Source organism: Scyliorhinus canicula, chromosome 10, assembly GCF_902713615.1.
Source record: "Scyliorhinus canicula chromosome 10, sScyCan1.1, whole genome shotgun sequence".
NCBI classification, from domain to species: Eukaryota; Metazoa; Chordata; class Chondrichthyes; order Carcharhiniformes; family Scyliorhinidae; genus Scyliorhinus; species Scyliorhinus canicula.
The window spans coordinates 73,499,602-73,521,584 of NC_052155.1; the positions used below are offsets into that span (position 1 = coordinate 73,499,602).

At 43.2% G+C, this 21,983-nt stretch overlaps 1 protein-coding gene across 5 annotated transcripts; it reads right to left on the minus strand.

Moving 5' to 3' along the window:
- Positions 1-4,780: 4,780 nt before the first annotated feature.
- Positions 4,781-21,017, minus strand: LOC119972456 (homeobox protein AKR-like). Of its 5 annotated transcripts, none has more exons than XM_038809182.1 (3): positions 20,598-21,017; positions 18,279-18,496; positions 4,781-8,519 (listed from the first exon to the last, which is right to left on the minus strand). In XM_038809182.1, the coding sequence occupies exons 1-3, from the start codon at positions 20,611-20,613 to the stop codon at positions 7,971-7,973; spliced, it is 783 nt and encodes a 260-aa protein (XP_038665110.1). In that variant the 5' UTR covers positions 20,614-21,017; the 3' UTR covers positions 4,781-7,970. The 5 variants fall into 5 exon arrangements, with proteins under 5 accessions (XP_038665110.1, XP_038665111.1, XP_038665113.1 ...); XM_038809183.1 differs by having other exon boundaries at positions 20,924-21,013; XM_038809185.1 differs by lacking the exon at positions 20,598-21,017 and adding an exon at positions 19,796-19,946.
- Between the last annotated feature and the right edge of the window lie 966 nt (positions 21,018-21,983).

Here is a 21,983-nt window from a genome sequence, read left to right on the forward strand (position 1 = left end):
TGGCTTCAGGTCAAGGAAATATCCTGCTGATTACCACATACTGTCTACCGTCAGTTGATGAATCAGAAGTCCTTCATGTTGAACACACTTGGAGGAAGCACTGAGGGTGGCAAGGGCACACAGTGCTCAATGGGATACATTTAGAACAGATCCAGCAACTTAAGACTGGACATGCATGAGGCGCTGTGGGCCATCAGCAACAGAATTGTACTCTCCTATAATCTGTAACCTAATGACCCGGCATATCCCCCACTCCACCATTACCACCAAACCAGGGGATCAACCCTGGTTCAATGAAGAGTGCAGGAGTGCATGCCAGGAGCAGCACCAGTCACACCGACAATGAGGTATCAAACTGTGAAGGGACAACATGGGACTGCTTGCATGCCCAAACAACATAAGCAGCAAATGACAGATAGAGCTGAGCGATCCCACAACCAATGGATCAGATCCAAGCTCTGCAGTCCTGCCACATCCACTCATGAATGGTGGTGGACAATTAAACAACTCACTGGAGGAGGAGGCTCCACAAATATTCCTATCCTCAATAATGGAGGAGCCAGGGCAGCACGGCGCCTAGGTCCCAGGTTCGATCCTGGCTCTGGGTCACTACCCATGTGGAGTTTGCACATTCTCCCAGTGTTTGCGTGGGTTTCGCCCCCACAGCCCAAAAGATGTGCAGGTTAGGTGGATTAGCCATGCTAAATTGCCCCTTAATTGGAACAAATCAGTTGGTTACTCTAAATTTTTTTTTAAATTAAAAAATGGAGGAGCCCAGCGCGTCTGTGCAAAAGACGAGACTGACGCATTCGCAATAATCTTCAGCCAGAAGTGCCAAGTGGACGATCCATCTTGGTCTCCTCCAGAGGTCCTCAGCATCACAGATGTTAAGTTTTCAGCCAATTAGATTCACCCCACATGATATCAAGAAACAGCTGAAGACACTGGATACTGCAAATGCTATTGACCCCGACAATATTCCAGCAATAGTACTGGATGACTTATGCTTTAGACCTTCTGCACCCCTGGCCAAGCTTCTCCAATACAGCTACAACACTGGCATCTACTCGGCAATGTGCAAAATTCCCCAGGTAAGTTCTGTACACACAAAAAAATCCAACCCGGCCAATTAACGCCCCATCAGTCTGCTCTCAATCATCAGTAAAGTAATGGAAGGGGTCATCAACAGTGCTGTCAAGCGGCACTTACTTCTCAACAGCCTGCTCAGTTTGGGTTCCATCAGAATCACTCAGCTCCCGTCTCATTACATAGAAAAAAGGAGGCCATTCGGCCCCTTGAGCCTGTTCCACCATTCTTTATGATCATGGCTGATCATCAAGTCGAATACCCTGATCGTACTTTCCCCCTCCCGCATATCCCTTGATCCCTTTAGCCCCAAGAGCTATATCTAATTCCTTCTCGAAATTACACAACTTTTGGCCTCAATTACTTTATGGTGGTGAATTCCACCACTCTCTGTTGGAATTCTCCTCACCCCAGTCCTAAAAGGTTTAGCTCTTATCGTCAAATCACGACCCCGAGTATTGGACTCCCCCCACCATTGGGATTTCTGAATCTACCCTGTCTAATCCTGTTAGAATCATGTCCGTTTCTATGGAGATCAACTCTCACTGTTCACCCCGTGTCTGCGTGGGTTTCGCCCCCACAACCCAAAGATGTGCAGGTTAGGTGGATTGGCCACGTTAAATTGCCCCTTAATTGGAAAAAATAATTGGGTACTCTAAATTTAAAAAAAATAAAATAAAATTTAAAAAACTCTCACTGTTCTAAACAGGTTTGGTTCAAAAATAGTTGAACTCCAGAAATGCGGTGAGAGTGACTGCCCTTGACATCAAGGCAGCATTTGATTAAGTATGGCAAAACTGGAGTCAATGAGAATCCGGGGGTGGGGGGAACTCTCCATTGGTTGGAGTCATACCTAGCACAGAGCGATGTTTGTGTTTGTTGGATGTCAGTTATCACAGTCCTGGGACTTCACTGGAGGAGTTCCCTCAGGGCAATGTCCGAGGCCCAATCATCTTCAGCTGCTTCCTTCCATCATAAAATCAGAAGTGGTATGATTGCTGATGATTGCACAATGTCCAGCACCATTCACAACTCCTCAGACACTGAAGCAGTCCATGTGCAAATGCAGCAAGACCTGGACAATATTCAGTTTTGAGCTGACAAGAAGCAAATAACATTTACGCCACACAAATGCCAGGCAATGACCATTTCCATTAAGTGAGACTCAACCATTGCCCATTAGCATTCAAAGACATTATCATTATCACCATATCCCCCACTATCAACATCCTGAACATACATTGAACGAGACTAGACAGATAAATACTGTGGCTATAAGAGCAGGTCAGAGGCTAGGAATCCTGCAGCGAGTAACTCACCTCCTGACTCCCGGAGGCCTGTCCAGTGTGTACAAGGCACAAGTCAGGAGTGTGATGCAATACTCCCCACTTGTTAGCAGCTCCAACAACACTCAAGAAGCTCAACACTATCTAGGAAAAAGCAACACGTTTAATTGGCACCGCTTCCACAAACATTCACTCCCTCCACCACCGACGCACAGTGGCAGCAATGTGTGCCATCTACAAGATGCACAGCAGCACCTGGAAGTTCCCCTCCATGTCACTCACCATCCTGGCTTGAAGATATATCGCCGTTCCTTCACTGTTGCTGGGTCAAAATCCAGGAACTCCCTAACTGTGGGTGTACCTACAGTTCAAGGCAGCAGCTCACCACCACCTTAAGGGCAATTAGGAATGGGCAACAAAAGGGCAGCACGGTGGCCTAGTGGTTAGCACAACCGCCTCACGGCGCTGAGGTCCCAGGTTCGATCCCGGCTCTGGGTCACTGTCCGTGTGGAGTTTGCACGTTCTCCCCGTGTCTGCGTGGGTTTCGCCCCCACAACCCAAAAATGTGCAGAGTAGGTGTATTGGCCACGCTAAATTGCCCCTTAATTGGAAAAAATAATTGGCTAATCTAAATTTAAAAAAAAAAAAGGAATGGGCAACAAATGCTGGCATAGCCAGTGAAGCCACATTCTATAACAAGATTTAAATAAGGGCAGCACGGTGGCCTAGTGGTTAGCACAGCTGCCTCACGGCGCTGAGGTCCCAGGTTCGATCCTGGCTCTGGGTCACTGTCCGTGTGGAGTTTGCACATGCTCCCCGTGTCTGCGCGGGTTTCACCCCCACAACCCAAAAATGTGCAGGATAGGTAGATTGGCCACACTAAATTGCCCCTTAATTGGAAAAAATAATTGGGTTAAATAAAAGATCTTTGGTATCTATTTTCCTACAGCTCTGAAGGGCACTGGAACATTTTTCACATTAAAAAGGTACTATCAAAGTTATTAGTGCAGTTGTCAGTAAGAATCACTGAACGTTCAAAAACCCATTTATAAATAAAAGGAATCACTGAACAGTGATTAGGAGCATAAAGTATGGTTAATTTTACCTCTCTCCCTATTATAGGAGGTACTGCTGCAGAAAAGCCAAAATGGCATAAATCAGATGGAAGTTTGGACACAAATTTTCCAGTCAGCATTCCTTAATGCCACATTACATGACGAGTCATAATAATAATAATCGCTTATTGTCACAAGTAGGCTTCAATGAAGTTACTGTGAAAAGCCCCTAGTCGCCACATTCCTGCGCCTGTTTGGGGAGGCCGGTATGGGAATTTAACCCGCGCTGCTGGCATTGTTCTGCATTACAAACCAGCTGTTTAGTCGACTGCTAAACCAGCCCCTAGGAGTAAACAGCAAACCAGAAAACTCTGCTCAAAATGAATTGCATATTATTGTGTTATGTTGAACATAGTTGCACTTCTGCAGAAAAGCCAAGGGTGATAATCTACATTCTACCCATCCAAGCTGAACCTTCTAACACCCACTTCCCTATAATAGCCAACTGAATAAACATCTCTCAATGTCTTTGCTTCAACTAGGTCACCTTGCAGATGACTCTGAATATTTTATTTTTAAAAAAAACATTATTTTAAAATAGAGTACCCAATGATATATTTCTCCAATTAATGGGCAACTTAATGTGGCCAATCCACCTACTCTGTATATCTTTGTGCTGTGGGGGTGAGACCCACGCAGACGGATGGTGAATGTGCAAACTCTACACGGACAGTGACCCGGGACTGGGATCAAACCCGGGTCCTCAGCTCCTTAAGGCTGCAGTGCTAACCACTGTGCCACCCTGAACATTTTCATTCCTTGAGTACCCAACATTCATTCACCAGTTTAAATGTTTATTCTCCCACTTTTGAATTATTTCTCGCCTTCCTGAATATTTCATTAGACTGTATTGTTAACATAAATTTGATTTTGTATTTCATTTTAGATTCCAAACAAGTACGATTGAACAGTGTCAAGCTGGGAATGTTGGAGATGGAGCTACAATGGATTTTCCCTAATTCCCAACATACAGTCCTGGTGAAATTCCCTCATTAGAAATTTCAGGTGCCTCAGTCCTCACGTAGCATGGGGAATGAGAAAACTATTACTCTCAGTTCAGTCCTCATGACAGTTCAGGTCGCCAAGACAAATTATAAAGCTATGAATTGTTGACCTGGAGCAGGTTGGGGGTGGGGGCAATGGTCTATAATACCAAGTTATTGCCCACTACCCACACCCCTTTGAACACACACAATGGCACCATGATCCCATGGTTCTTATGCAGAGCCCTATCCTGCCTTCTGCTAAAAAGCAGCTACGGTTTGCAGATGTCAAGAAGAAATAGAACCAGAATTAAGAAGGAATAGAGTAATTTATTATTTTTTTAATCAAAATTGGATACATTGTGAAACTGCATTCTGTTGCCTCCACCCTATAATTAGGAAATAAGTGAGAAGAACCCTGCCTGCAGAATCCAATGGCAAGGCAAAGAGGGATACTGCAGCTTTAGTCCGTCTTTACAGGCCTTTGCAACCTGATTAATCAATAAGGCAAACATCAATGCAAAAAAAGGACCAGGTTCATTCAGTACAGTCCGACTTCACTCAGCTTTACAATTGTAAGATGACTACAATGATGCAAACTGTACAAATACCTTCTAGATTGAAGGGTTAAAAAAAAAATCTAGTTTAAAAGTAGGAAACGCCACTAATTCATTTTAAAAAGGTTGAAGAATTATGATTAATTTTAAGTCAGGAAAATGTTCAATACAGTACTGTTGACCACTGGAAAGGAATGCGAACTGAATTATAATTCACAAGGACAATCAATAATTTGGAATGCTTCAGTGATTGTGTCACTTTTACAGTGTGTTAAAGCAGCTGCCATTCAAGTTTCAGTCAGCGACAGCAAGTCAGTGCCTGTCAGGTCATCAGCATCCATAATAAATTATACAAGATAAACCAGAGAACTAGAGCCCATCCAAAATCAAAAGTTGGTCATAATTCTTTATAAGGAGGCACAGATTATGGAGACCAGGCTCCGTTTTGAAAGTTGCATTTAGAAATTATTTTAGTGGATATTTGGCTTTATCATTCAACAAGATCCAACCCCTTACATATGCAAGGATTAGGACCTGGAAAAAAAAAACAGAAAACTGCATGACACTTGCTCAGGAGGTAGGATAGAATTCCAGCATTTGTACTCAAGACGTTCTGCAGGAGGGTTCCAACGGGAGGGTTCCACAAGCTCTTGTTGAAACTTTATTGGGATTTCCAGGCAAACATATTTTTTAAAAAATGGAAATTGGTGCTGTTTCTTCGGGGGTTTCGCTGGGTTCATACCAAAGTCACAGCAAAAATCAACAAGGACTTTCAGGGCCCATAGTCTGTTTCCCATAACCTGCTTTTTAACAATGCTGAAAGTGGCAGAGCAGACAGTCTGCTACAATATGGCAGTAGAAATCATTTCAGAAATTGTGTAATGATGCATGAAAGATCACCCACCTAGTCAACTTTCTCCAACATATAAAATTGCTCAGTAAAGTGGTTCTGCCATCAGCCACTTGGAAAGGATGGTAAATATAGCATGGCATAACACATTTGCATCATTGATTTAGGCACTCATTTGCTTATACTGCAGACAGGTAAACAGGAGCATCAGCCATGTACTGCAAACTGGGTAAAAAATATAGGGGCTTGGAGGGGATGGGTCGAGAAAGAAATTACTGCAGCCATGTACAATTTAAATAAATCTTTTTTCTAGCCGAAAGATCCCAAAACTATCCCACGGGTACCAATAAATTCTGTATTTATTTTTAAACTAGCTGCTAAGGCAAATCACTACAATTTCCAAGTCTCAAGCTACACAATATCTTAAGACAAGGAAATGGATTGTTAAATTACACATTCTTTCCCCGCCCACCGCTTAAGCAAAGTAAATGGGTTGTAGAGTACATTCCACCACTCCTGGGAATCATCCCAGAAAAATAGCACTTCAATGATTAAAGGGTCAGCAGCCAACATTGCCAGCAGGACTTCATGTTAGAGATCTTTCCTCTGTCACAACTGAGAAACTTAAGGATGAATTGGAATGGGTTTTTGAGATAAGGTGCATCATCAGGGTGACAGAAACCAAAACCAGCACTGACATGGTGCATCTACTAATCTCTATGCCTATTAAGCACATTTAATCATATACATTTGAACTTGTGCCCTGAAATTCTGTCGCAATTCACCCATACTCTCGCCAATGTTCAGGCAGCAGACTGCCAGAATCCCTCAGATAAAAGGGGGTAAACAACAAGACCTACAGCAAGAGTTCAGGAAAAGCCCCATGGAATCTCAAGCCCTAATGAGTTTTGTAACAGCAGTCATAGAAACATAGCAAAGTCCTTCACTTAAGGTCGGTGCCAACTTCATTTTGAGTCACAACTTGGAAAATTCAGAAAGCATAATGGCACAGCCACCATGGGTGATTTTTAGCATTAATATCTCAGGACGCTGACAGCGATTGGTGACAAACCGACAATACTATAAGCTCCAACAGTAACCCATTCAGACCATACAACACCAGCTATAAACGGCAATGCTTCAGGAAGCTATGACATCTCCACGTAATGGAAGATGATGACCTGGATGGAACAGACTTGTGATTCAGTGCCTCCATGTGAAATATGCACAAGAGAAAGCAAAACCATAATGAATCAATATAAGAGATGTACATTCAAGACTTTCTGTGCTATACTTAAGATTTTGGCCACCAAATCTGAAATCACCAAGTTGATGATTAGGTTATCAACCAAGTAACTAAAGCATTTTAAACATGCAGTGGGTGATATAGGTCTCATTCTCTACTTCTGACCATCACTATTGATAAAGAAACAACAGCTAACTTTAAAGTTAGGAAACCATGGCTAAGAGAATAGCAGCATACCAGTGTTGGCAGCCACAGGTAAAACAATATTGTAGGCATGGTACTGCCTGTGAACAGGTCCTGTGGTAACACTTGAAGCAGAGGAAAAGTCTACAAAGTCACTGCAGGCAAAGTACATTAAAGTTCTGTTCTCCAGGTCCATGGTTTGCTGCTGTACACTGAAGTAAAGACTGAAAGAATAAATCAAAACTCATTTTAGAAATAAGCCCCAGTGATAATACATAATTATATATAAAAACTGTTGGTTCTAAACAATGCACGGTCACATCATTTTTCCATGCAGGAATGGTAAGACTGATAAGAAGGTTCTGTTTATCTAAATATTGCACAGATTGAAAGTAAAGAAATCACATAATCATGGGAAAATTCTCACATTATCAGCAACTACAAAACATAAAGAACCTCTATCTATAGTAGTCATGAGTCCATCTGTCTCCATGCGAGCAGTTTGTTAAGACAATTCTGTGATAGGAAGCCATGTTTTGGGATTCCCTTGTGCAAATAAGAAGGCATCATGCTGCATAAAGCATCTGTTTTCCACATGAAACAACTTTTTTGCTTTAGTGTTTTTCTCGCCTCAAGTCAGTTTGGCAGCCATAGTGAGTGGGATTTAAGCCATAAGCTTGGACTGAGATTCCATTTCCGCAGCTCGCTTGAGCGCAACATCCACCAGCAGCTGAAATCCACTGAAGTCTTGATTGAGGTCTGGAGGAGTGGGTGGAGGGGTGTTAAACAGTCCACTCTGGGGGGTTGCGTTCGACCCCACCTGAACTGCATCTTTGGAGCATCCGGGATTGGTATCCACTAAACCTGCACTGGACAAAAGATCCATTCCTTCAATGCTGGCAGGCAGGCAGTAGTGTAAAGGCACGTCATTTGGTGTGGAGACAGTAGTGTGACATATGACCGACGGTCTTGGCAGGAATCCTCCTGCAGAAGAGATGCTACATGGAGAAGTCTCTCGATTTTCCGGGCTGGAGCTTGTAGATCCAAATGATCTTTCATCAAGGTCTGGAACAAAGCTGTTAGAAGTCATTGAGATGTGCTCTACACTCTTACTCCCTCGGCGAGAGATTGTGAAATTATTGGGGTCCTTGCCGTCTTTTCTCAGCATGTCTGGCAGAAGTCTGCGACGCGCGTTAATGAACCAGTTACAGACCTGGAATTCAGCAGAAAAGACAATCAGCATGTGTACAACTTTTTATTAAATTATTTTTAAGTACTACCCACAAACATGGCCTGAACTTGAATTTAACCAATGTGATGGTAAAACAAAATCAACATCACTGGATGAATCAGAAGGCAGATCGCTCTAAATATAAACAATACAGCTACTTCTTGTAAGCCATTTAAGGAAACTGAAAGGTTAATTCGGCAATTCTCCATTTGTAAAGAGAATGAGTCAGAGAATTTGGTCATCTGTTGTTATTCTATTACTGACCATCATTCCTTTAGAGCATGGCTTCCTTCCTCCAATCACCTCAGCCGTGTACAATTAATCAGTAACCCATATAATTCAAATATGATTTGAATCAAATTCAGCCCCAGTTGACGCCACATTTTTAATATCGCAATGCTGTTGGAAACAACTCGACCTATGGCACTGGTACCAAGAGATAAACAAGATCACATAGATACCTACTGTGGGTGCTGTTTCTATCTGCTGTCCCACACTTCCAGTGCCAAACAACTACCACTGGGCATCACCAGCCAAATTGAGCAAAATGATACCAAGCAACAGTAAAGATTCAACATTACTTACTTGAAAAAATGAAAATCGCTTATTGTTACGAGTAGGCTTCAACGAAGTTACTGTGAAAAGCCCCTAGTCGCCACATTCCGGCACCTGTCCGGGGAGGCTGGTACGGGACTTGTACAAAACTCCGATATTTGGGCAGCACGGTAGCACAAGTGGATAGCACTGTGGCTTCACAGCACCAAGGTCCCAGGTTCGATTCCCCACTGGGTCACTGTCTGTGCGGAGTCTGCACGTTCTCCCAGTGTCTGCGTGGGTTTCCTCTGGGTGCTCCAGTTTCCTCCCACGGTCCAAAGACGTGCAGGTTAGGTGGACTGGCCATGCTAAATTGCCCTTGGTGTCCAAAAAGGTTAGGAGGTGTTATTGGGTTACGGGGATAGTGTGGAAGTGAGGACTTAAGCAGGTCAGTGCAGACCCGATGGGCCGAACAGCCTCCTTCTGCACTGTATGTTCTATGTTCTGTCATTTTTTTTTTTTTTTTTTTCTTTTAAATTTAGATTACCCAATTATTTTTTCCAATTAAGGGGCAATTTAGCGTGGCCAATCTACCTACTCTGCACATTTTTGGGTTGTGGGGGCGAAACCCACGCAGACACGGAGAGAATGTGCAAACTCCACACGGACAGTGACCCAGAGCCGGGATCGAACCTGGGACCTCAGCGCCGTGAGGCGGTTGTGCTAACCACTAGGCCACCGTGCTGCCCCTATGTTCTGTCATTAGGGAGGCTCACAGTCAGAATCAGCTATGGCTGCAATTTTAAACAAGTGCAAATATGAGCTGTATGGCACAATTGCCTTTCACCTCTGTGATGTGACTGGTGGAACAATGTTCTCCTTTCCTACATCACAATAGTGACTACACTTCGAAGCACTTGGAGACATCTGGTGGCCATGAGAAGGACTATATGAATGCAAGTCTTTCTCACCTTTAACAGTCCTATATGACTTGAATTTTAATCAGTAATGCACAGAGTAGGGACTACCAAGACACATTGTGGGTACAGGATGTATGGAGTTTTTAGTCTGTACCTGGACATGCTAAGCTTGACCCAGGAATGCACAATTGGCATCCAAAATAGCAAGAGTATTAAAACCCTTCCAAAAAAGTTTTTCGAATTTCAATGGCAACATTGAAAAGGTGAATTGGAAGTGATACTCACTAGATAGCCCTTTCAATGATCTGACACATGAACAAAGGGCTGACTGGTCCCTTGCTATGATGTTAGATTTTATAACCCAGCATAATTTAGCAATCAATGAATTTTTTTTAATCCCCAAAATACACATCACAGAACTTTGCTTATGTAAACCAAGAGCGAAGAACATAAGGTCATAAGAAATAAGAGCAGGAATATGTCTTTCAGCCCATGAAGCCGGCTTCATCTTTCAATAAGATCATTGCTGATCTGACTGTGGATTTAACTCCCCTTATCCTTCCTGTCTTCTCCCATAAATCCTCAATTCCCTGGTCAATTAAAAGTCATTCTAACTCAGCCCTGAATATGTTCAACAGCCAGTCAAACTGAAATAAATTAATGGAGATATTGGGCAACATAAGTTGTATTTTAAAAAGCATCAAAAGGCAAAATATTTTTTTTCCATTAAAATTTAATTTAGTATTTTCAATGCAAAAGTGATTTTATTTTCTCCTGCTGTGAACAATAGCTTGCTCTCATCTGTATTATTCGGGTGCATTCTGAAGAGTTGCTATACAGGCAGGATGCCTTCGGAAAATGTTTGGAATCAGGTCACTCTGTACTCATAACTTAACCATTTTTATATAAAACATGCGATGCTGGTCTTGATCAAGAGTGTACTTTAATACTCGACTGGACATTGGCGGGGTGGGTCCAAATTTCCCAGAATCTCACCTCCATATGCAACATGATCCATTTGAATTACAGACCCTACATCACTGTACTGTCAACCAGATCTGCCTTAGGGAATGGTTTCACACAGGCATTCTTTCAACCAGCCACTAAAAGCATTCAATTCTCTGAGAGTTTCAATAATCTATATTCAGCACTTAAAATTCCCAGCACAACAGAAGGTTGGAAGACCTTTCCCCCCCCCAGTCTTTGATGATTTCAAACTATTAAAAATAATCGCACACCTTAGGCTCTGCTCAACAGGCATGCTGGAGGTAGGGGTGGGGGTGAAGGCTCAGCAACGGCAGTATTCAAGCAGAAACACGAGACCTTCGCCCCTCTTTACTGAATTAGCAATAGAAAGACCAAAAGGAGGCTTTTGTTTTCCACACCCTATTCTGAGGACTCAGGAGCTTATTTTTTTTATAGTATGATCCTACAGTCAGCAACTGCTATACAGCACTACTGTTGCCACATCGAGGGCACAGTTTCAATGTAAAAGTGGCTACAGGTACTGCAGACTGCCCTATATAATTCAGCTAGCAACATCCTTTCAGTTGCAGTCATACATCACAAGCAAATCTGATTAGGGGCTGGTTTAGCCCTAAACAGCTGGTTTGTAATGCAGAACAAGGCCAGCAGTGCGGGTTAAATTCCCGTACTGGCCTCCCCGAACAGGAGCCGGAACGTGGCGACTCGGGGCTTGTCACATTAACTTCATTGAAGCCTACTTGTGACTTTAAGCGATTATTATATTATGTGATTATTATATTAAAGTTATTGCTCACAGCCTAGTTCAAAAATGTCCTCAAAATGCTGTAGAATTGATGCAAAATTCTCAATTTAGCCTGACTGCTACTACACGTTGCTTGACGAGCATGTAGTTCAAATGCCTTTCTGCACAAGTCTACAGGAACATTATAACAATGTAACACTATGATGTTTGAATGCTTCCTCTGTAGCTGAAGATAGCATTTCCTTTAAATATTCAACAAAAGTTCCTTTATATCAGAAATAAAGTTTACACTTTAGTTTATTTCGCCTCACCTGTAAGTACTCAAAATACATTTATTTTTTCAATAAATTTAGAGTACCCAAATTTATTTTTTCCCAATTAAGGGGCAATATAGCGTGGCCAATCCACCTAACCTGCACATCTTTGGGCTGTGGTGGCGAAACCCACATAGACATGGGGAGAATGTGCAAACTCCACACGGACAGTGACCCAGGGCTGGGATTTGAACCCGGGTTCTCAATGCCGCAGTCCCAGTGCTGAACCACATGCCACCTCAAAATACATTTATAATAAATAATCTATTAAAGAAGGTTGTATACTTGGAAGAAGCTTCCTTATTGACTCAGTGAGTAAAAAAAATCCCATGTCGGATAGATCACTGAAACCATGGACTTTCATGGTCTATAAAGATTGTTGAAGTGGCAGATATTAATAGTATCGTTTAAGAGCTACAAGTTGATCTACTAAGACTAGACTTTCACTCAAATATATCAAAGATTTTTTTCATGCATGAGAAACGGGCAGCACGGTAGCATAGTGGTTAGCACAAATGCTTCACAGCGCCAGGGTCCCAGGTTCGATTCCCCACTGGGTCACTGTCTGTGTGGAGTCTGCACGTTCTCCCCATGTGTGAGTGTGTTTCCTCCGGGTGCTCCGGTTTCCTCCCACAGTCCAAAGATGTGCAGGTTAGGTGGATTGGCCATGATAAATTGCCCTCAGGGTCCAAATTGCCCCTTAGTGTTAGGTGGGGTTTCTGGGTTATGGGGATAGGGTGGAGGTAGGGGCTTGGGTAGGGTGCTCTTTCCAAGAGCCAGTGCAGACTCGATGGGCCGAATGGCCTCCTTCTGCACTGTAAATTCTATGAAACAACAAACAAACATTCTAAATTGCTACTTGGTTGTGCTGGTGTGTGGAAGAATTTATGTTCAGTAACATGTAAATGTTAATGAGTAGAAATTGGTGCAAATCTGTCAGAAAGCTAACATAATTTGCATTCAGATTGCAAGTTATGCCCAAAGCAGAAACTCTACCTTATGATGTTTAAGACTGATCAAGACAGGTTTGTGATACATGAAAGAACCTATAGTACTGACAACATATAATCTAGGTCAACATTTGATTTAGTACTGGTGTACTGCTTTGACAGAGATGCCAAGCACAGTCTTCACCTGCCCATTCAGGTGAACATAAAAGATTCCATGGCAGTTCAAAATTGAGCAGAGTTCTGCTTGCTAGCCAACATTCCTCCTTCAACCAATACCAGAGTAAATGGTAATTTACCTTGCTTACCAGTTGGATCTTGCTACATACTAATTAGCTCTATGTGCCTACTTTGAGAGAATAGCCCATTTACAAACAATTTAAATAGTTAAGAAATCAATTTCACTGCATAATTTATTGGAAAGTATTTTACGTGGTACTCTGAGCAGAAATAGGGTAGTTGGTCAGGGTTGTTGTTCCACGTTGCTGCTGGAATTGCTCACAGCAAAATCCTTCACTCAACCACCTTCAGCTGCTTCAAGAGTGTTCACTGAGGACACCAGTGTTCAGCTCCATTCACACCTCTTCTGATGCTACAGCCCATAACAACCTACAGCAGGTGGTGAGCCACCTCTAGACTTTGTACGCTGTGGCAGGAAAGAGTGTGCACACACTAAAGTGTCTGACCTTCTGACTACTTAATACCTCCATACCATCCAAAGTAGCTCAAGTCACGAGTGTGATAGAAGATAACACATTTGCACAATACTCCCCTGCATTCACTCCAAAAAGCTCATGATCACCCAGACGGCTTAATTGGCACTTGATTCAATAACTATTTATTCCCACCACTGATGGCATTATGGCTAGAGCAACTTACAATTCTAACTTTGACAGTGCCTTGCAGTTCAACTTGCTCTACCAACAAGCAGCACAAAAACTGCAACATCCCTTCAAGTCACGCAACAATCTGACTTGGACAGATACCATGACCGCCAAGTATGAAACACCACTGTGGAAGAACTTCAAAAGGACAGAGATATGTTGGCGAAATGGCAGATGCAGCAGTTGGAAGTTTAGTGCAGTGAATGATGAATTTTGGCAGGAAGGACATGGACAAACAATATAAAATAAGGGGTACATTCTTAAGGTGGGGGGGGGTAGGGGAACAGTGCAGGAGCAGAGGATCCTGGGTGTATATGTACATAGATCATCGATGCTGGCAAGACAGTGGAGAGAGCAGTTAATAAAGCACAACTGGATTTTAGTAATCAGGTGTAGAATACAAGAGCAAGGAGGTTATGCAGAACTTATGCAGCACAGTAGTTGGACCTCCGCTGGAAGGATTATGTACAGTTCTGGGTGTCACGCTATAAGAAGAATGCATTGGAGAGAGTGCAGTAGTGGTTTACAAGAATGCTTCCAGGTAATGGGAAACTTCAACTAGAAGGATAAATTGGAAAGGTTGGAACTGTTCTCCTTGGAGAGAAGGTCAAGAGTAGATTTGATAGCGATGTTCAAAATCATGAGGGGGCTGGATAAAGTAAACAGCGAGAAACTGCTCCCCCTCATAAAAAGATCAAGGATGAGAGGGCACAGATTTAAAGTGATTTGCAAAGGAAGGAAAAATCTTTTTGCACAATGAGTTGTTCAGGTATGGAATGCACTGCCTGGAGGTGAGGTGGAGGAAGATTCAATCTAGGAATTGAAAAGGGCATTAGATGATTATTTGAATAGAAAAAACGTACAAGGATATGGGGTAAATGCAGGAGATAGCACCAAGGCATTATGCTCATTTGAAGAGCCAGTGCAGACACAATGGACCGAATGGCCTCCTTCTGTACTGTAACACTTATGTCTTTGTGATTATAACCATTAAAAGCTCAGTAATTGAACAAGAAGGCCCAATGTCATCTTATCAAGGAAACCAAGGGATGGTAGCATTCTGGAATAGGACAGGCCATTCGGCCCATTGGACCTCCTCCACCATTCGATTATGATGTGGAGATGCCAGCGTTGGACTGGGGTGAGCACAGTAAGAAGTCTTACAACACCAGGTTAAAGTCCAACATGTCACCTGAGGAAGGAGCAGTGCTCCAAAAGCTAGTGTTTGAAACAAACATGTTGGACTTTAACCTGGTGTTGTAAGACTTCTTACTGTGCTCACCATTCGATTAGATCATGGTTAACTACCTACCTCAATGCCACTATCTCCATATTCCCTGATGTCATTAATCTCCGGTCTGTTTTGAACATGCTCAATGATTAAGTTTCCACAGCCCTCTGGAGGAGAATTCCAAAATGTTACCACCCTTTGAATGAAGAAATTCTTCCTCATCTCAGTTTTAAATGGCCTACCCCGTATTCTGAGACTGTGTCCTCTGGTTTTAGACTCACGAGCCAGGGGAAACATCTCGTCTATATTCTGTCACACCCAGAAAAAATGTTGTAATTTTCAATGAGGTCAAGCCTCATTCTACAAAACTTCAGGCAATTACAGATGCAATCCCGCCCAATTTCTCTTTATAAGACATCCCAAGAATCAATCTGGTGAAACTCCATTGCACTCACTCAATGGCAAGTATATCCCTTCTTAGATAAGGGGACCAAAACTGTATACAGTAACTCTAGACAGAGTAATATTAATAATCTTTATTGTCACAAGTAGGCACTGCAATGAAATTACTGTGAAAAGCCCTTAGTCGCCATATGCCGACGCCTGTTCGGGTACACAGAGGGAGAATTCAGAATGAACAAATTACCTAACAGCATGTCTTTTGGGACTTCTGGGAGGGAACTGGAGCGCCCAGAGGAAACCCACGCAGACATGGGGAGAACGTGCAGACTCCGCACAGACAGTGACCCCAGCGGGAATCGCACCTGGGACCCTGTCGCTGTGAAGCAACATTGCTAACCACTGTGCTACCATTCCACCCATCAAGGCTCTATCAAAATGCAACAAGACATCCTTACTCCTGTATCCAAATCTGCTCATAATGAAGGCTAACATGGATTAGCCTTCCTAATTGCTGGATGCACCTACCTGCTAACTTTTAGTGATTCATGAACATGGACACCCGCACTTCCCAACCTCTCAATGTTTAAGAAATATCCTGCCTTCCTGTTTTTCCTACCAAAGTGAATAACTTCACCACATTACATTCCATCTGCCACATTCTAGCTCTCCACATTTAAGCCTGTCCAAGTCCTCCTGAAGCCTCCTTGCATCCTCCTCACAATTTACATTTCCAGTTTGATGTTCGGAAAATTTCAAAATATTACAATGAGTCTACATATCCAAATAATTTATATACACTGTGAACAGCTGTAGCCCTACACCCCACTAGTAACAGCCTGCTATCCTGTGAATGACCCGTTTATTCCTACTCTCTGCTTGCTGTCTGTTAACCAATCCCCCCCCTCCCCATGAGCTTTAATTTTATTTACTAATGTCCTTGTGGGATCTTATCCAAAGTCTTCTGAAAATCCAAACACACCAGATCCACTGGTTCTCCTTTATGCAACAAGTAATATCCTCGAAAAACTCCCAACAAGTTTGTTCAACATGAGTTATCTGTCATAAATCTATATAGACTCTGCCTAATGTTATCTTTATTTTCTAAATATTCAGTTATCAAATACATTTTCCCTATTGCTGATGTCAAGCTAACAGGTCTGTAGTTCTCTATTCTCCCTTTCTTCGTTAATAGCAGGATTACATTAGCTACTTTCCAGTCTGCAAGATCCTTTCCAGAATCTATAGAATTTTTAAAGATAACCCCCAACGCATCAATTACCTGTCTACCCACCTCTTCAACCACTAACACATCAATTGCCTCTCTTACCACCTCTTCACCACCCAGGGATGAAGCTTGCCTGGTCCAGGAGTTTTATCAACCTTCAATTTTTAAAAAAAATTTAGAGTCCCCAATGCAATTTAGCACGGCCAACCCACCAGCCATGCACATCTTTGGGTTGTGGGGGCGATACCCATGCAGACATGGAGAGAATGTGTAAACTCCACACGAGCGAGTGACCCAGAGCCAAACCTAGGCCCTCAGCACCATAGGCAGCAGTGCTAACCACTACGCTATCGTGCCAGCCATCAACCTTCAATCCAGTTAACTTTTCAAGTACTTCCTTTTTTATTGATACTGATTTATTTTAACTTCTCGGTTTCACAAGTCCCTTGGTCACCTGGTATTTCGGGGATTTTTTTGCATCTGTTTCCATGAAGACAGATGCAAAGTAACTCCACCATGAATTCTCCTGTCCCACTTGTTTGGGGCCCACATTTATCCTGGCTCATCATTTCCTTTTCACGGGCAGCACGATGGTGCAAGTGGTTAGCAGGGCTGCCTCACGGCAGGTTCAATCCCGGCTCTGGGTCACTGTCCGTGTGGAGTTTGCACATTCTCCCCAGTGTTTGCGTGGGTTTTGCCCCCACAACCCAAAGATGTGCAGGGTAGGTGGATTGGCCACGTTAAATTGTCCCTTAATTGGAAAAAATGAATTGGATACTCTAAATTTTAAAAAATCTTTTCTTTTTCACATACCTAAAGAAGCTTTTACAATCCGCCTTTATGTTGCTTGCTAGTTCTCATTCATATTCTTTATTCCCTTTCTTAATTAGTTTTTCTTGGTCTTCCTTTGTGACCCTGCCCACAATGGTGAAAAACTGAAAATAATAAAACTGCCACAACCAATTCAACTTATTCGGGGTATATAAAGTGGGAGATCAAGTATTCCGGCAATTTATAAATGTTCCCACATTCCCTGGATCTTGTGATTGTGTTTAGCTGAGGAGTCAAGTGTAAAACAACAGCTAACTAAGCTCATTTAGTAGCCAGCAAACACTGCATAAGATCATCTAGGTCAAATACATTGAAGTCCAAGGGAGTAACAAAACAAAGGGTGATTAAGTTCCAGGGAGAAGAGTAAAATGTGATCTAATCTGTACCAGTGAATTTCAAGTGCTCAAAACTGCAGTGATCCTTCAGCCTCCTGTCGAGAATATTCAGCACACACTCCACTACTCAGCTGTCATTCCAGTCACTGCTATCAGCTGACATCAACAATTTATAGAATAGCGACTGCAACATTGGGTGAAGGAAGAATTGTAAAAACATAGCCCGATCATTCACTGTCACTGCCTGCCATGGGTATAAAACATTATATTTTCATACAGATTTACCCGTTGTGGGAATTATATTAGCAAGAGCTGGTTGGAGCCTTTTATGATCGTCTAACCAGTGGTGACTATCAGCAGCTGCGCCCCGAAATGTTTTACGCACCCACCTGCAGTACAGATAGCTGCGCCTGCCTGGACAGTTGGGTCTTCTCCTGTTCAGATGGATATGCTTTGTAGCGATGCTCATACAGCCAGTCCCGCAGGATCCGCACCGACTCCTTGGGCAGGTTCCCCCGTCTCCTCCGCTTCCCTGAGTGAGACAGGTCAAGGGGTACCTCCAGGCTGTCATCGTCTTCAGTTTCACTGCCGCACACTGGGCCCATCGCTGCGAATGAGTGAGAGGTGTTAAAATGACGCGGGTCTGAATGGAGAAATCCCGACCAAAACCTTGCAACAACTGCCCGGGCGCGCAAACCCTTAACACATTCACTGCCTCTCTGTCAGCTGGGTGCCGGCACTAACGACATGATCTTCAGCTCCAGCCTTCTTAACCCTGGCAACTACATGGCTCATTTGAAATATAGTAAATGTTACATTTCCCCATTTGGAAGGGATTTCATATCAGGAAACCTTCTCTAGAAAATAATCTTGATTTGAGCTTCACCCGGTCTCCTAACAGGATCTGATCACTGATATACCGAATTGCGCAGTTATTTTTGGTTAGAATGCACATTTGGCTAACCAAAAACAGATTATACAATTCACACCGAGCGCTGAAGAGAAGAGAGAGAGAAAAAAAAACTTAACAAGCCCTAGTTGCCCATGACCCCCAGAGGCAATAATGTTGCTGTCCTCAAACTACCTGATTAACCTCTCATTCCACCCCCCTAAATCGACCAGCCCATTCTCAGGCACAATCCGCTTTTTAAAAAAAAACCTCAAGTCCCCGCTAAAGGGAAACCTCTGGTTGGCTGAGTTTGAATTTCTGAAGCCGATCGGCCTGTCAGTTTGTAAAGTGATACCTGCTCTTTGCCAGCAGCCATTATCCGATTGACCCAGGACAAAAGAAGAGAGAGAGAGAGAGAGAGAGATCAACTGAAGGAGCTGCCGTTCTCCTCCGCTCCCTATCCCCCACCCCCTCAGAAAAAGGTTTCGTCGCATCTCACATGCTGCCTGATCTGCTCGCTCCCATAAAATCAAACATTATCTACCCCCCCCCCCCGAACACGTGCTGCTAACTTAGTGTGTTCCACTAAATTGAAACGTGAAGGTTCAAATGATCTAAACAAAGTCCACCCCTGACTTGGGAGCTGCCCCCTCATTAAGAACTTTGGTTTGCGGTAGTGATAGGCGATGACAACTGTTTATTTTAAAAGTTCGATTTCCTGAATAAATTTTATTTTTAGAAAAAGGTGCCTTTACTACGACGACCACCTCCACACGATTTGAAATCGCCTTACCCAGCGCCTTGTAAAATGCTCACGTATTAAAAACAAAAAAAAGGACAATGCTATTGGAAAGCGAGAGCGAAGACAGTGCACAGTGGAACCTGTCACAGACATTCTTCCACTTGGCTGTGGTTCAAGCCAAGGGAGGGGGGAGGGAAGAATTTCACATTCCAGCGTATTCTAAACACTGAGAACATCAACCAGAAAGCCACCCCGCAAAAACTAACACCATGTACCCGAATCCTCCTCCAACAGCACTCCACACAATGGCAAAAAAAATACTTTGACGGTGCCCGTGTCTTGTGAGACTCCAAGTGCTGCGACTTTAATGGACGGGAAAGCATTAAAGTACGTTCTGCGCGGCTGAGTGTTTAATAAGTGGAAGTTTTACCGACCAACAGAAAGCAACCATCCCTGTAAATCATTCTGCACATTCCGCCCACCCAGAATGTTTTTTTTTAAGTTTAACATTTTAATCTTCGGGGGAGGGGTGGATCGATGAGTGTGTGTTATGAGTTGACTCTGCTTTCCAAATCGATAGGAAATCCCCCAGAGGCTTGAGACGCCTGGGATCCATTGTGTCCACTTCACTTTTCAGAAACTTTTTGTCGCAAGAAAAAAAGCAGCTGGAGGAAGGACGATTAAACTCCCCCCCCCCCCCCCGGTTGGGATTCGATCTGGAAACTTCTGTGCAAAGTTATGCCAATTTTCCTCACGGGGAGGGCGAAGAGAGAGAGAGAAAAAAAACACGTTTCCACGAGGTGGGAGCCCAAACAAAGCCTTTAAACTCTGCAGCGCCTTCCTCCTTCCAAACAGAGGACTTTTCCTCAACGGCTCATCGATCGCCCCCACACCCACCCACCACCCTTCCCAATTCCATTGATTTTAAAATATATATATGTTAAAATAAAATAAAATGCTCAATTTGGAGAACACAAAAGAAACGCAGACGGAAAACGCAAGAGTCAGAAGGCCACTCAACACACGACTTGACAACGTGATAACAGCATGGAGGAAGCAACAACTGCCTGAACCTACCTTTCTTAGCTTTCATCCTGCTCCAGAAATATGTCTCCAGGCACTCCCAACGAGATTCACCGGGGGGGGGGGGGGGGGGGAGTGGGTAGGAAACGGCGAACAAAATCAAAACAAAATCTTTCCGACTAAAAAAGGGAAGCAGCGAGTCGGGAAGAGGAAAGTTTTTTTTTGGTGTGTGTGTGTGTATATGTATGGAGAGATATAAAGGCTGAGTCGCTGTGGCGAGCGGAGCGTACACGGTAGGATTACTTTGCCCTCTTGTTTGCTCTGCCACAACGTGCTGCTCGCTGAAGGATTCAAACAAAAGGTAAACACATCACTGCTACCTGGCGCTCGGAACGGGTTGGGAATGGATCGCCTGCCTCTCTGCCGCCTGAGGAGCTGACAGCTCTCTCTGACAGCTGCTAGCTTCGGTGCTTGGGACCCGCCCCTCAACCCCACCGAGAGGAGGAGGAGGGGAAATTAGAGAGGGAAAAAAAATCCCTCCTCTGACATCATCACAAACCCATTCAAAAAAAAGTTTAATATTTGCATACAGCTCAAAGGGGGAGATCCAATCCAAACTTTTAGTACTGTTATTAAGTTTTTAAAAATATACATAATGGAAATTTGACACTCGGTGCCTTGTCGTTTCTGGACCTCGTTAGAAGTAAATCAAATGAAACTGTTTATAATTGAAGTGGTTGTTGTTTCTTTGTGCATTGCTGCTTAATATCCGGTGAAAGCAATGTGGCGAGACGCTTTGATGACGGTTGGCAGACCTCCCCCTTGGAGCAATGAAAAGAGATCAGCTTTTTTTTTGTTTTTTGGAAAAAGAAGTGTTTTATTTTAAGCGGCCGAGTTAAACATTAAACTTAACAGCACTTGCCAGTGATTGAGCAGATTTTATTGTTTTTGGTTTGAAAAATAAGTTTGTGTTGAAAGTTTCTCAAGCACATATGTTTGCTTCACTTCCGCACTGGGGCAGTTCCTTTGTTCCCACATGTTTGCCTGGTTTCTGCGTGTGCTTTGTGGTCGCTGATTTGCCAGTTAATCCAAATAGTTTCCAAACTTTTTTTTAATTAAAACTTCCACGCGTGGGATGGATGAACGTGTCACTCGCCGACCATTTAAGTTTTAAAAAAAAACAGCGAATGTCGCTGTCCAAACATAGCCTTAATTTTCAGCGTGAAAGGGTTTTGAAAACGTGCTAATTGACTTAAGAACACGGTTGTGTTTGGAAACCATTGCGGGATCACTACACATATGGGGGGAAGGGTGAATCCATCTGTTTGTCAATAAAATGTCCTCGACTCAACAATGGATTGGAGAGCAGTTATTTATTGTCTGCCTTTCCTCAGGAAGTCACTTATCCTCTCAACAACTGTTTTTCAAAAAATGTTACTC

What these genes read in the sequence shown, in the direction of transcription:
- LOC119972456 (XM_038809182.1), bottom strand. An exon ending in CGCAGCTATCTGTACTGCAG is followed by an intron (nt 8,520 to 18,278) that starts GTGGGTGCGTAA and finishes GCTGAATTCCAG; the next exon opens with GTCTGTAACTGGTTCATTAA.